The following is a 16,516-nucleotide window of genomic DNA, read 5'->3' on the forward strand; positions in this document are numbered from 1 at the left end:
TTTATACTTTTGTTCTGTTTTATTGGTGGGGGGCTACACCTGACAGAACTCAGGACTTGCTTCCAGCTCTGCGCTCAGGAACCACCCCTAGTAGGGCTCAGGGGAGCTTATGTGGTGCCAGGAATTAAACAGGGATTGGCCTCATGCCAGGCAAGCACCCTATCAGTTCAGCACCCATACCATTGATTTTTTAATGTATATGTTATAAGATTTAAAAAGTTATAATTGTTGTAAAAATCATCACCTTGTTACTGATTTACTATTTTGTGGATTTTTAAAAATTCAGCTTTATTCATATATGTGTGCAGTTTTACCTTTTACAACAACAACAATAAAAATCTGTTCTTAAAAAACATAATAAGAAACTATGAATGGCCACAGGCATCAAAACTGGAGAGTTTGTCTACAGAACTGAGCTTATATGGGGAAGCAGAGGGGTCCTGGGGACATTTATGGAAGGAAGGAGGCTCTCTGGTGGTGGGACCAATATTGGAATGATGTATGATTGAAACTATCAAGGATAGTTTTTGGTCTTTGACTGGTTCATGGTTGATAGCCTGCCTCAAATGCTGGGGGAAAAGGAAACTGAGATAGAGAAGGGACCATTATGACAAAGAGAGTTGGAAATGATCACTCTGGATCGGAACTGCTTGCTGAAACTTGATATAGGAAAAAACATAACCTCTCAGTATCTGGATTGCAAACCAGAATGCCTGAAAGGAAGAGAAGAGAAGAGAGAGAGAGAGAGAGAGAGAGAGAGAGAGAGAGAGAGAAGGAAAGTGCCTGTCATAGAGCCATAGAGGTAGACTGGCGGGGAGGGGGGGAAGCAGGAGGGTAACTGGGGTCATCGATGGTGGGAAATGGACACTGGTGAATGGAGGGGTGTTGGATCATCGTATGACTGAAACCCCATCATGAACCATGAACATCTTTATAACTGTGTATCTCAGGGTGAATCAAGTTTTTGAAAAATTGCAAATCATAGTTCCTAAAAACTATGGGGAATTTTTTTTAATTAAAAAAAAACATGAAGTAGCAAATGAAGAAGAAAATGGGTGTAGCACCAGATAGCCTGCGGTGGAGGTGAGTTGGTCAGAGTTCCAGGTAGGTTTTGATGTACCACACAGACTGTAGTCCCAGCAAATTCAGAACACTTCCTTCTCCTTCTGCAGTTGCTTGGCAATTACACGTCAGTCTGGTATATTCCTAGACCTGGGAGAACAAGCCCATCTTGGCACTGATTAAAGCCACAGGCATCTTGCAAATCTCAGTCCTTCAGAAACTGGGCAGCCACTCAGAGGGTGGGTACCCCAGGGGAATACTACCAATCTTGATGGGACATAATGAGAAAATTGAACACTTGCTGGGAAAGGTTTAATCAGATAAGGCTGGAGAAATGTCACTAACACCCTGAATAGACCCCAGGCCCCAGGCTCACTCTCATGGAGAATATACCTCACAGAGACAAGGTTAAACCTCGTTCCGTTTGGAACCAGCACATGTGCCATTTGGAAAGAGGCTCAAGTCTGCCCCACTATTAATGTTCTCAAAGGAACAGTGAGGGATACAGTTGGTCATTGAAGCAGAAATGAACAAAGATAGTGTCCCGTGGCACCATGGTAATGCACATCCTACAGCCTGTGTGGTACTGGGCTGTGGGAAAGGACATCAGATAGCCTGTAAATTAAGAAAGAAAGGAAACTTCTATCTTCATAGCCTAACCTACTGCTCCATATTCTTATACTCCTAAAGCCGTAAGATCTCCTTTATGACCTAATTCTCTAACATGTTCTCTTTATCTAGTCAATAACTTCCATTATCCTTGTTATTATTACTATATCCTAGAAAACTATACTCTTTGTTTCTTTCCTTATAATATAAAAACACCTAACTATACTCTGATTTCTCTGCAGATCGCATAAATTTTTCATCTTTGCCAAAACACCTGTGTCATAGAATACACATTAAAGGCAAATGTTTTCTTATTTCCTTAAATTTATTTCCCGATATTTTTATCTTTCTTACCTGAACGGGTATACCTTTTTTTCAGTTAGACTTTTGTTTCCCAGATGCCACGGAATTCCTTACCTTGTCCATCATCTGGTACTCTGGGCAAATAGGATTGTGGATGTGTTTTCTCATTTTCCCATCTCTGAGCTAAAAACTCACCTTTTCTCAACAACAAACACACACCTAAGTCAACTTAATTGTTCCATTTGAATGATGTGGCTGAAATATTGGCTGCTCCATCTGGTTGGGACATCTGGAATTAGGACTTAAGAGCACTGAGCAGTGTCTGCCAGCTTGAACTGAAGACACACACCTTTGGAAATACTGAAGTGAACATGATATGGAAGGATAGAAGGATGGATGGATGGATGGATGGATGGATGGATGGATGGATGATGATAAATGGTTGATGGATGGATGGATTGGTGGATGGATGAAGGAATGGAAGATAGATGTTGGTGGATGGATGGATGGATTGGTGGATAGATTGAATAAATGAATGAATGAATGAATGAGTAGTTGGGTGAATGGTTGAAGTGTGGGGTTGATGAATAAAGCAAAAAGTACACTGAAAGATAAATGATCGATCTATCTCTAGAAATAAAAGCAATAGAAATATGGAGAAACAGTGCCTTTGCTTTGGGGATGCCCTTGTATCTTTAATTTTTAGAACTCATTACACTAAAATATGGGGTTTCTATTACTGGGAAAGGACATTTCTTTACTTTGTTCAAACACCTACTACCTCTTAGTAATCATATTCATACCTCATGTGTCCCTTCCCACAAATGTCACGGTGACACTTTCAAACCATTTCTTATTTGTCATAGTCACTGTTAAAAAGCCAACCTGACCTAGCTTGGTCAGAAAATGTTATTCTGCAAATCAAGGCTGTGTATTTTTATGACCCAATCAATTACTATACTACAATGCAAATGACTGTCTAAATATTGCTACTTCCACCAAAAGAAACATGCTGGAGACAGATTCCCACAACTTTCCCATTACTTAATCCATTTCTAGATTGCCTTTTCAAATTTCCCCCCATGACAGTAAATGTACATATCTGAAAAGTAGACATGAATTTCAGAAAGAACCAAAACTGTGCTAAAATCGAGGACTGTGAATTAAAAAACAGGGATCAAATATTTAAGTCACAAACTTTTGTGTAAAAGTTTTACCCAATTAAGATCACAACTTGAATATGTACATATTCTTCTGAAATGACAACTCTAAAAAATACCATTCATTTGCAAAATATACATTTTCTATTACATGTATTCAATAAAAATCACATTTCTCATCACATCTTTCTCTCACTTTTCATAGCTGCATCTGGAGCAGAAATCACAGATTCAAAATTCACAGCCGACTTTAGGACATGCTTCTATGTTGAGGCTACTCAATTATTTCTAATAGAAATGATATATTTATGGATATATTTATTTTACAGGATTACCTCTAAAGAAGGTATGCCAAACTTTCGGGTGGCTTAACTTATACATGACAACCAAAGATTCCAGACCAACACTGATGATCAGAGGCATCAAGGAAGAGAGCTGAGGGGACTGGAGCATGTCCTTAATACTCTGAAGTCCCAGAAGTCCCAAGTTCAACCCCCAGTACATCATGGTTCACTGAGCACCGTAAGGAGCCACCCCCAAGCATGAAGTCAGGAATGATCTCAGAGCCATGGGATGTAGCCCTCTCCCCCTGCAAATTATTAAAGTATTATCAAAATCGGTGAGCTGAATCAGGCAACGCACTTGAAATATGTAAGCCACTGGTCCATAATTGAAGCAAAATTGAAGCATCGGTCCTATGATATCCCTGCCTTCACCATAGGACTAAGTCCCAGATGTAGGTATGTCCTTCTCTTTGTCAGAAGTTTCTTCCTGTTATGAGGGATAACCATCAATGGCCGAGACCCAGAGACTATAAAACCCAGCTCCTGGAAGAGAACAGTGCAGAGTCTCCTGACCCCGCACCTTGCTGTCCTCGCTGGGGCCCCTTGGAGGGGGGTGGGTTGAGTTTCCCTCCCCGCCCTGAGCAGAACCCCAGCAGTGGAAGACCTCCAGAACCAGCAACAACCATGCTGAGACCACTCTCCACACGCGTGAAGGCACTGGCAGAGGAACAAAGGCATGTGGGTCCTGGGCCTGAGATCTCCAAGCCTGCTCGAATCAGGGCTGAGCATCCTCCACCCAGATCCTCCATATTCCAGTAGGCAGGGGTCACACCCACCAACTGGCCTCCTGGCACTGGGTACTCCCATCAACGGCCAAGACCCAGAGACTATAAAATCCAGCTCCCGGAAGACATCTTACTATCTCATTCTTACTCTGGACAAAATGGCAGGCTACCGAATGTAACCTGTCCACACGGCAGAGTCTGGCAAACTCCCCGTGGTGTACCCAATATGCCAAATACCAGTAACAATGATGGGTCTCATTCTCCTAACCCTGAAAAAGAGCCTTTTATATGGCACTTTTTAAAAAATCTCAGGGCTAGGATGAAGGAGAAGTTACTGTGGCCTGCTCGAGGCAATCGACGAACAACAGGGTGGTCGTGATTGTCGTGATGAGGGATAAGCAAGGCTTTTCTCAAGCTTTCACACAGCGTCGAGAAACTGCAATGTAAGGAATATAAATGTCAACTTTTTGCCAATAGGCCACAGCGTATGCAGGATCTCAGAAACCTTTGTAAGGCAAGCTCGTACAACCCACTTCTCTGAAAATTTCAAGTACTGTGATCAAAGATAATGAGTCACCCAGTATGGTATTTTAAAAATACTAACAACTGCTACAGAGTTTCTTCCTTATTGTCATCCTAACTGAAACTTGACTTCTAACTTTGAGCTTGGTTCTTATGCATGAATTGCACACATGCATAAGAATAAGATGCCTATAAAACCAAGTCATTTTAGATTTAAAAGAAAGAAAGAAAAATACACCTCACTGAGGAAAAATTTAGTGAACTAGCCCACAAATAAATGGTTCGCAGGATGCCATCACAAATAACTCAGTGTTTGCAGCAAAAAGTCCAGATGTCAGGTAAAATAGACAGTTGTCTGGGGCCTAAAACCAACCCTTTTTACAAATTGGTGTTTATTCTGATAATCTCTCTCATAATAGTACTTGCAGAGTAATAAAACAAGTGGGTTTCCTCCTCCTGGGAGGGACACAGATGAGTTGTTTTCCATACGGGGTGATGAGTACTTGAAGATAGTGTGGAAAGCAAAAAGCTTTGAAGCTTCTACATGTGAGCTTTGACTAGGTTGCTCCATCTTTCTGAAGCCATGGTCCCTAGCTAACAAAAGGTCTGGATACATCACTAGGTTGCAGGGTTGCTAAAAAGATGAAATGGGATACTGTGGCTAAACTAGCATGAGCCTTCACTTCCTTCCAATTCCTCTTTTTTAAAATGATTTTCAGCACTTTTATTTTATTTTTTAATTGAATCACTGTAAGATACAGAATTACAAAGATGATCATGGTTGAATTTCTGTCATCCAACATCCATCAGTGTTCCAACATCCATCCCTCCACCAGTGTACAATTAATTCCTACCACCAATGTTCCAAGTTTTCCTCCTGCAACCCTCCCCCAAGCCTATCTTTATAGCAGGCTCTGTCTCTATCTTCTGTCTCTGTCTCTGTCTCTCTCTGTTTTTCTTTCTCTATTTATCCCTATCGGAGAGCCCGGCAAGCTACCGAGAGTATCTCGCCCGCACGGCAGAGCCTGGCAAGCTCCCCGTGACATATTCGATATGCCAAACACAGTAACAACAAAGTCTCCAATGGAGATGTTACTGGGCCCGCTCGAGCAAATCGATGATCAACGGGAGGGCCTTTACTTTACTTTACTATTTATCCCTATCTCTGTCTCTGTCTCTCTCTCTCCCCACTCTAGGGCATTATGGTTTCCAATATAGATACTGAGAGGTTATCATATTTGTTTCTTTACCTCTTATCCAAAGTGACTTCCAATTCGTCTTGTCTACATTTCCATTCCCAGGAATACCCAGTCTTGCATTCCAAGCAGTGCTTCATCTGGACTTGAACTCCATCATCAGCCTAAGGCTGGGCTGTCGGTCACCACTTCCCTTTCACAAACTTCTACAAATGTTGCAAATGTGGTTTGTACACTGTACCCCAGGAAGTGTAAGTGATATCTTTAAGAGCAGTTCTTCAAAAACACTTGGATTACTTTTTCAAGTAGAAACATTCAGATCAGAGCTTTTACTCCATTTTCACTGTCTATCTTCAAAATAATTTTGCTTCATTTTCATTTTGTAGATGCATAATGTCAAATAAGTGACTTAGGACTGGAGATAGTACAGCAGGTAGGATGCTTGCCTTGCATCTGGCCAATGTGGGTTCAATCTCCAGTTCCCCATAGGGTCCCTGGAACACCACTAGGAGCGATCCCTGAGTGCAGAGTCAGGAGTAAGCCTTGAACACCTCGGGTTGTGGTCCCAAAACAAACAAAAAAGTTACTTTTAATGTAATGTAGGCATTAATTCTATACCTCCATCAAAGGAGCATCTCATATGTACCAAGCCCTGAATTAGGCATGGAGAAAACAAAACTCAAACACACTTTCTGTTTTTAAGGATTTTACAGAGGGGGGAAGGAAACAATCTGCACACTGCTAGAATCTACCATCTCAAATCCCGTAACAGAAATACACAAGAGGTGCCACCATTTCCAAGGGAGCTTTGAAGTTCAAAAGCACTTTTCACACTTTTCACACCTTTCAGTCTCCCAAGGATCCTATGACCGAGGTGTTATTGTTACTAATCATTTCCAGGCCACGTAGAAGGCAGCCAAGCAGAGGGAGGGGAAGTACACTGTCCAAGATCACACAGATAATAACCGCGATTCTGTCTTAAAACACGCTTGTCTGTGTTCATGCCACCGCTGCACAGAGTATTCGCAGAATCCACCCTCTTTGGACCTGTGAACACCATCCAGATGTCATCTGATGCTGTCTCCCTGGAAACATTCCTATAAAGAAATCTCTATTATGTGATCTCCGTTTTCTCCACGCTCCTACCACAACCCTTCTGAGGGTCAACCTACTGTGTGTGTGTGTGTGTGTGTGTGTGTGTGTGTGTGTGTGTGTGTGCTCACACGCCTGTTTCTGGCCTGGCTGCTTGTGCATATACTGTTCCTCCTCCTTCCCCAAGCACTCTCCCTCCTCTCCCTCCAACTCCATCCTCCTGCTCCTCCTCTTTCATGAAGGCAGCCCAGGTTTCACCTCCTCTGGGAAGCCCTCCCTAACCATCTCCCACCCCAAGCCATTTCCTGTAGCCGAGTCTCCTGGCCAAGACACTTGTCATAGCTTCTACTTTATTGCACTGCAGGGGTCAATTTATTTTCCTGTCTTTCTTCTCCCCCCCCCCACCCCCACCTCCCTGTAGGCTATGAGGCTCTCTTGGCAGCCCCTGTATTTAACAAATGAATTTTTTTTTTTTGCTATTTGAAAGAAGGAGTGAAAAAATCAAACTAGAACTCCCTTCCAAAGTGCACTCCCTTTAATTATTGCAAAATAAATTCACCGTTTGACCATCTGTCTCAGTGCCACCACAGAACTGACGCAAAGTAGAGCTTATGCAATTTAGGTCTAATTAGCTGCCTGTGCATCCCATCCTCAGAACTCAAGGACAATGCGTTATCAGTCACCTATTTGAGCATAACTCCTGACACACAACGATGGCTTATGTCACTAAACTTGCCTTGTCACTCACCAGCATTGCTGTATCCAACCTGCCACACGCTTCCTGAGTGTGCCCTCTCCTTAGAGAGGCTTACCCTGACAATGGCATAACCACATCTGAACATCCATAACCACTTTTAAAAAACTACTAGTTCAATTAATGAATGCAAACTGCCTGGCCTCAGACTCTTCTCAGCAGCCATGTTGATCAAAGACCAAAAAAATCAACTTCTCCACAACTTGTGACCTGCTAGGAAAAGGTGGCTTCAAACACTAAAGATTTTCCCTGGGATCTGAAGTAAGAAGAGGCCATTTTTGTGGGCAAGAAGCGGGTGAGAGCAACAAGGTAGTAAAGGGAAGGTTGTTAGAGGGTAGGTCGGGGCCATAAAGGCCAACCAGTGGGTGTGAGGAAGAGAATCCACTCAAATTAGAACTTGAGAAAGCTGCTCAGTGTGCAGACAGAGAGGAGCTGAGTGGTGGGTGAAAGGGCTTGAAAGAAGAAGCGGAGTTGCGCCAAGTCTGAGCCCCAAGGCTTGGCCACTTGACTGGAGAGGTCACAGCTTCCTAGAAGGGGCCGGTTCTTCCTAGGACGGGACGGTGTGAAAGCTCCTTTGCTCTCCAGGATGACAGGGACTGTGTTTGGAGCCCCTGGGGACCCAGTCACCTGGGCACGGTGTGATGTTTTAGAGAACAACTGCAAGTTATCATCTTAGAGGGCATGAGAGTTGCTCCAGGAGTCCTGACAAAGAGGTCAAGCAAGGGCTCCCTTCACCCTGGTCTCAGACAGCAGCCTTGGGGACAGACTGCTTTACAGTTGCTTCTGATAAGTCACTCAGCAACTAACAGACCAAGAGTGAAGGACTCAAGGAATAGGCATCGGGTTGCCATGACCTGTCTACCCTCATTGTTCATGGCAGAATGATGCAACGATGTGGGGAACTGAGAGGGTCTCAAAGAGGGTGGTCACTGGGCACCCAGGCATTCATTCATTCACACCCTCCTTTTGTTTAAATTTTTTTTAATTTTTTTTTAATGAATCACCATGAGGTACAGTTACAGACATACAAACTTTGGTACTTAGGTTTTAGTCATACAATGATCGAGTACCCATACATCCACCAGTGCCCATTCTCAGTCACCAATGTTCCCAGTATTCCTCTCCTCCATCCCGCCCACCCACCCACCCCTGCCTCTGTGGCAGGAACATTCCCTCTTACTCGCCTCTTTCTTGGGTGTTATGGTTTGCAGTGCAGTTATTAAGTGGCTGTCATGTTCGGTCTATAGTCTACTTTCAGCACACATCTCCCATCCCAAGTGGGTCCTCCAAGCACCCTTTACGTGGTGGTCCCTTCTCTACATGAGTTTCCTTTTTCCCCAGCATGTGAGGCTGGCTTCCAAGCTGTGGAGCAAACCTCCTGGTCCTTATCTCTACTATTCTTGACACCCTCCTTTTTGAAGGTGGTTCAAGGGCTCTGTTCTATGAAGTCCAAAGCACAAGAAAAAGACAGTGAAGCCAGCAAAACCATGTTGGCACCCCACCCCCACTCCCCCAACCCCAAGAGCCACCCAAGTGTCCCTGGGTTATCCCCAGTACTGCCTGGCCTAAGGAACCAGTTTGGCTAAGAATCACTGGGACATGTCCCCTGGACCTTCTAAAAACTTCTTGGAAGTCACTGCCCCCCTCCCTTATTTATCTAGCAATAAAACCAGATTTAAAAGTAAAGTGGGGTCTCTTTGTGATAACACCATGGCATGGACACAGGGCTAGCATGCAGGATAACGCGGTCTTTGTTAATGACCTCAGTACTGGGCTGTAGTTATATTTTTGCTGTAGTTGCAGAAAGCCAGAGGCCAAATTTCAAATTCTGCTTATTCCTTCATGGAAAGAAGGGTGGAGAGAAAGGTGGGAGTGACCACAGCGGCAGCGGGAGGAAGAGCTACGGTTTGGGAGTGAAGGTTTTTGTTGACAGTTTGGAGAGAGAACCTTCCAGTCTCCTCCATACAGGTCTACAGCTTTGCAGAGGGTGACACTGACTCATTACAAATGAACCTTTAGGAAAGACTTATCAAAAAGAGCTGGACTCCAGCATAGGGCTATGGGTGGAAGTGAGGTTCTGCATACAGGGGTCCCAGGTCCCCAAGCACAACCAGAAGGAAACCATGAGCCCTGAGCTTGGGGTACCCCTGAGCACTGCAGCTATAAAACTCAAAATAAGGGGCTGGAGCAATAGTACAGCGGGTAAGGTGTTTGCCTTGCACACACGGCTGACCCAGGTTCAATTCCCAGCATCCCATATGGTCCTCCAAGCACCACCAGGAGTAATTCCTGAGTGCATGATCCAGGAGTAATCCCTGTGCATCGCTGGGTGTGACCCAAAAAGAAAAAAAAACCTCAAAATAAAAGGGGGAAGGAGAGTGGGTCAATGGCAGAGGCAAGGAAAAGAGAGAGGAAAGATAGTAGGGCTCTTCCCTTGCATGTGGGTGACCAGGATTCGATCCCCGACACTCCATATGTTTCCTGAGTCTGCCAGGAGTGATCCCTAAGTACAGGGCCAGGAGAAAGCCCTAAGCACAGCCAGCTGTGGCCTCAAAAACAAACAAACAAACAAACAAAAAGAAGGGTTGTATATGTAAGGCTCTGCATTCAGTTTCCAGAATCCTACAGTCCCTCAAGCTTGGTAGTGACCCTCAAGCACATCACTGGGAATAGCCCCCAAAGCAGCAGGTTTTCCCCCCAAACAAAAGTGAAACAAAAAGGAATGTACCATCAAGGATATGAGAACGTATGAAAACAAATTCTTCAATGTTCCTCTGGGCCAACCCTGGTCACGGCATCACAGGTATACAGCAGCAAACACGTCCACAGAAATATCATAGGACAGTGTTTCTCTAACTTGACTACACACCCACTCCCCTACTACTCACGCTGTCCACAGCCCATTCAAGCAGAATCTGGCACAGTGGGCCCCAGTCCTGAACTATTCTGTTGTTTTTATCTCCTCTGGGAGCTCCTATGTGTCACCAACCTCAAAAATCAGTTTCAGAGATTAAAGCATCTCTAACATGAATGCACCAAAAGAAAAACCCACAATGTCCTGAAACACAGATGGGGATAGCACAGGTATGGCCAGGGTCTTGGGCATCAGCAAAGAGGTCACTGCTTCAGATTCCAACAAGGTCCACTCTAAAGGTTGTGCTACGTGTGTCCCCAGAGCTACTGTGAAGGGCCTGGCCAGAGAACATTCTCCTGAAGCAATGCATCCCTCCCATTATGCACCAACAACATGCTGTTGTCTCCCTCCTTCCATTCTTCCGTCCATCTATCATCCACCCATTCATCTGCCTGTCTGTCCATCAACTATCCATCTATCCATCAGCATAACTGCAGAGGCCACAGGATTCTGATACAATCCCTTGTATGTCAGTAAGAGATCAGTTCAATTCTGTTTTCTCTCTGCCTCTTAAGAAACACAGGGAATCCCTGTCACATTTTGTCTGCTCTGAAAGAAACCTAAGGCTTCCAGCAGGGGAGATAACTCAGGGACCATGGATAGATGCAAGGACCTGAGTGTGATCCCTGGCACTGCATGACGCCCTCACCCACCCACCCACCCAGATGTGGCACTTCCAGATACGGCCCTGGGTCTGAGCATCACTGGGCCTGAACAGCACTGCATCATCAGACTGGAACACTGCCCTTCCCTGACCAATTGGCCAAGTACCACCTGGAATGAACCCTGGGCCCCTGAGTTCCAGCTGAAAGAATCAAGAGAAGGAGAAACTGAAGGCTCAGTTCCCAAACTGGAGCACAGTACAGTACAGATACTTTGCATATACGCATTTCACAGGTTTTTACTGCCCTTGGGCTTCAGGTCTTTTTTATCTACAATAAAAAGAAAGATGAGGGCTGCAGGTAGGGTGCTTGGATTGCACACCATTGACCCTGATTTGATCCCGGTACCCCATCCGGTCCCCCAAGTCCCTCTAGAAGTGATCCCTGAGTGCAGAACTGGAAGTAAGGCCTGATCACCACCAAGTGTGGCTCAGAAACAAATAATAATAATAATGATGAAAAAGGTGAAAAGTGGAGCTATACATTCAGCTTATTTAACCGTAGTGACAACTAAACTAATCTGCAGCAGTCTCTGTAGAGCACTGGGATGACCTTTGCGCCAATGGACGAAGATTCTGGGTCAAGTTCAGTTTGGCTAACACACAAAAATGAGGAGGTAAAACATATCCATTCGATTCTTTTTACAATTGGAGTTGGGCAGAGGAACCTTCCGCGCATCTCATGGCCTACCTCCCAAGACCTGTCTTCAACACCTCTGACCGCCTTTATTGCAGTGATTTGCAAAACCCAGGTCAACAAAACCTTTGTAGCTGTGAAACACACATCCGGGTGGCAAAGACAAGACAAGCCGACCAGAACTAGAACCGGGAGAGCAACAGGGAGTAAACCAGGGGCTAAGGAGATGTGCCATTCTTGAGAGGAAAACAGCTTAAGGCACAAGCGACTTGGCTGACTAGGATGCAAAAAATCAAATTAAAGGAAGCGGACCCCGGAGCAGAGCCTGAAAAGGGCAGGGACAGTGGAGGCCCCGGGGTTCCTCTGCTGTGCACATCAGCGTCCCTTCCTGCTCCCAGCACCTATATACCACCTCGCCAGACTGGGAAACAGAAAACTCTCCCTGGAAACTTAACGCGCCTGGTGGGGGGACGGGGGACTTTAAAATAAAAGCCACACCAACAGACCTTCTGCAGACCCGCGGCTGATGCTCCTTTCAAACGCATTTTACAGTGATGAGCGGCTTAATCCCCAACTCCGGGTGGAAGCCCCCACTTTCTCCCTCCCGCTAGAAATACCCGAGATCAGAAAGACCAGGAAAGGGGCGAGGCACGCGCGCAACGGAGCGGGCAACACCCCACCTGGGCCCCAGGCTGCGGGGATAGGGTAGGGGGGTGCGTTCCGGGTGCTCCCCCCAGGTGGGTTAGTCCTGCACCTGGTGCAGAGGAGAGCCGTGTAGGGGACGGGGGGCTGCGGGCTTTGCCTGGGTAGCGGGGCGCAGCTTGGGAGGGCACTGGGAGCCCGGCCCAACCCTGCAACCACCTGCAGGTTTCGCCGCCGCCGCTGCCCCGGGCGGCTGTGCACCTCCCCCAGGTGCCAGAGAGGGTCCCGAGCTCCGTGGGGACCTCAGTTTCCCTCGGGAGGGGGGGATGGGAGCCCAAGCTTGCACGAGGTGCCCCTGAGCGGCGGGCGAGGCCGAGTGGCCCCGCGGGGCCCGGGCCGGGGCTGGGCATCTCGGATGCAGCAGGGAGGTGGGTGCGGAGGGGGAGCGCCGCATGGGTGGGTGGGGGTACTGAGCCCGCGCACCCCCCAAGCCCGGCCGGCCTTACCTGAGCCCGAGATGTGGACGCGGAGCGGGCGGCCCCGGCTGGAGCACGACGACAGGTCACTCTGGGAGCGGCCGCGGGGGCTCGGGTCCCCGGGCGGGCGGCGCGGAGCGGGCGCGGGCGCGGGGGGTTCGGCCGGGGGCTCCTCGGGGCTCCCCGCGGCCGTGGCCATGGGGCTCCCGCGGGCGGGCGGCCGGCGCGGGGCGGCGGGAGGAAGAGAGAGAAAAGTTTGCACAGGAAGGAGCCGCCTACAGCCCGGCTCGCTCTCCGCCGGCGGCAGCCGCAGGGCCGGGCGCTGGGCCGCCCTCGGTGCCCGCCAACCTGCCCGGCTGCTCCTCCCCCCGCGCCGCTTTCCCCCGGGGCCCGGGCACGGCCCAGGGCAGGGGTGTGTGTGGAGGGGTGGGGGAGGCGGCGGCCTGACGCTCCCCGGGGACCCCGCCGGGAGCCGAGCCGCGGCGAGGCCAGGGCCAGGTGAACAGCGTTGGCTTCCGAGGGATGCCCTGGACCACTCCCGCCCCCCGCCCCCCGAGTCTCCAAAGGGGGGATGGAACTGTCACCGGCACGCCCAGCGTTCAGGGAGGAAACGCGGGTGCCGCCAGATCTGCCGGCGTTTGCAGATCCCGGAATCCTGGCGGTGGCCTTTCAGTTTTTAAGTCCAGTTCCCAAGTCCACGGGGCCGTGCCCTCAGATAAGGGTTCTCCCTTCCTCAGGCTTCCCCGGGCGCGATCCTGGGTGTATGTGTGCCGGGGAAGCCCCGGGGTGCTGTTGAACAGACTCATCTGCCCAGCGCACGGGTTACATCCCTCGCAATCTTCTTTTCTAACTAGAAACACTACCCACAGCCCCGATGTCTTGTTTGGAAATGGCTTAATCAACAACGCCCGCCCCCCCCCCCCCACCACCACCACCACACACACACACACATACACCGCCTAGTAGGATTCTGAAAAATATGAAACGGGAGATTTTAGAAGTTCATGGGTGGACTTCACTAGCTGTCTGACTTTTTTGGTTTCACTCTTGGGCCCCCTGGGAGTGGTGGTGGTGGCTGGCCTGGAGTCCAAAGCTGGGAATCACCTGAAAGCTCCTGGCAAGGAAGCAATGGAAATGTCCTTGGGCTACAGAGATAAGCAGCCCTAAGAGAGGCAAGAGGGGTTGGGGCCAAGGTTAGCAGTGGCATTCACTGACACGCCTCATTTTCCAGGTGTTACCATGCACTCAGTGTACCATTACTACCTTCTAGAAGGAATGACAATTTGACCTTAGAGAAGGGGGGGGAGGGAAATAGGAGGGATCCCCCTACCTCCAAAAGGGGAGCAAGGGTGGATGATTTAACTAGGGAGGGAGGAACATTAATTCCTGCCAGTAACACCTAATTGATTACAATAATTAACAACAGCTCAGTCTTGGTCATTAAAGGTGATGCTTGAATCACTATATCCTGCCTTCCCCCAGCAGGAATCCTGTAGGACTTTGTAGTATAGAGTTCTCACAGCCTCTCCACTGTAGAGCATTTGCCTTGCATGCTTGAGTCCCTCGGCTGCATCCCTGGTGCCTCCAACAAAGAAGCATACCCTCTTCCATTTGGACACATCCCGATGTTACTTCATTGTTACACATCCCAGTGCTTTTCTTAGGTGTTTGGAGTTGTTCAGGACCAAAACCAGTAAAAATGAAAGAAGCCTTGGGGCTGGAGCAATAGCACAGCGGGTAGGGCATTTGTTTGCCTTGCACACTGCCAACCTGGGTTCGATTCCTAGCATCCCATATGGTCCCCTGAGCACCGCCAGGGGTAATTCCTGAGCGCAGAGCCAGGAGTAACCCCTGTGCATTGCTGGGTGTGACCCAAAAAGCAAAAATAAATAAATAAAATTTAAAAAATAAAGAGGAAGTTGTACTGCTTGTTAAACATCCCTTTAAAAAAAAATGAAAGATGCCTCTTCCTCAATGCTGCATTGTTTGTATCATTGAGAAGATGATATAAACCCACTGAGGTGGGTTTCTCATATACCCCAAATCATCCACAGAACTCCCAATGCTATTTCTCACAGTCATTTACTACCCTGTATAATGTATTACGCAGTGAGGCTATCTGACGTTCTTATCTCCACACTCTCAGCGTGCACACACACATACACACACACACACACACACACACACACACACAGAGTCTTCTCCTATTCAGGACTCCCACACATGATGTGCCTCTCCCTATGCCCACAGTAGGAGGGCTCACTTTACCCATCTCCGCCTTAACCCGCTTCGTCATCTCTTCTGAAGATTATAAAAAAGGGAAGGGTAATTAACGGCTTCAGCACATATGAAGTCTTCCGAGAAATGACCAGAAATAACACTTGTTGGCAAGGACATGGTAAAACAGAAACCCCTACATGCTGTTGTTAGGAATGTTAGGAATGTAAACTGGGGCATCCACTAGGGACACCAGTGTGGGGATCTCCCAAAACCTAAAAAATAGAATACTCGTCTGAAGCTAAGTATACTATGCCTGGGTATTTATTTAAAGGAAACAAACAAACAAAAAAAACTAACAGGGAAATCTTGCTATATGACCACATTAATTGCAGCATTTTTTACAATAAGCATAAGGCAGACATGAAGTAAGTGCCCATTTTAAGGGTGAATGGATAAAGAAAATATGATATTCGCCTACTCTTAATATTATTTAACCATCACAAAGGATAAATCTCACCATATGCAGCATGGATGGGCCTCAAAAGTATTTGTGCTACGTGAATTAAGTCAGAGTGAAAAAGGACAACCTCTCATATGTGGAATCTAAAGCCAGCAAACAGAAGCAAGCAAAAAACCAAACCAAAACAAAAAAACATGCTAGAGATTCAGAGATCAGATGGTCAGTTGCCGGAGGTAATGGGTGAAAGTGAGAGAGATGGATTGAAAGGCACCCCCAAAGTAAGTAAACATATACCTGGATGTATAAACAAATGAAAGCATGCCTGCAGTTAGGCAACAATAAAAGCTGACACATTTGAGTGCCTTTTGTGGTCCAGGCACTGTGTGGGTCTCTTCATGACCTCAGGAAACCCTCACCCCATATTCCTCACAACCTGGAGAGATAAGACAAGGATTAAGGTGCTTGCTTTGGCCAAGGCTGACCAAGGTTTGATTCCCAGCACCAAATAAGGTCCCCAGAACCCCACCAAGAATGATTCCTGAGCACAAAGCCAGGATTAAGTCTAGAGCATGGCCAGGTGTAACCACCCAAAACAAAGAAACACAACAAGCTTCTAGAAAGAGTCGCACCATGCTAGCTGCCTCTGTTTATAGGTTCCCTTTGCCACTCATTCCTTCAATATCTGCACAGTGACTTCTGCTCTGACCATCATCCATTTTTGTTGTTGTGGGGGTCACAC

General features: G+C 47.1%; 1 protein-coding gene across 3 annotated transcripts in view; it reads right to left on the bottom strand.

Moving 5' to 3' along the window:
* Positions 1-13,449, bottom strand: part of PHACTR2 (phosphatase and actin regulator 2) — a 308,176-nt gene extending 294,727 nt beyond the window's left edge. For all 3 annotated transcript variants that reach the window (XM_056126232.1, XM_056126233.1, XM_056126231.1), the window contains exon 1: positions 13,128-13,449. In XM_056126232.1, the coding sequence (XP_055982207.1) occupies positions 13,128-13,296 (169 nt within the window). In that variant the 5' untranslated portion in view covers positions 13,297-13,449. The remainder of the gene's footprint in view (positions 1-13,127) is intronic.
* Between the last annotated feature and the right edge of the window lie 3,067 nt (positions 13,450-16,516).

This window comes from Sorex fumeus, unplaced genomic scaffold (genome assembly GCF_029834395.1).
Source record: "Sorex fumeus unplaced genomic scaffold, SorFum_2.1 ptg000061l, whole genome shotgun sequence".
In the NCBI taxonomy this organism is placed as follows: domain Eukaryota; kingdom Metazoa; phylum Chordata; class Mammalia; order Eulipotyphla; family Soricidae; genus Sorex; species Sorex fumeus.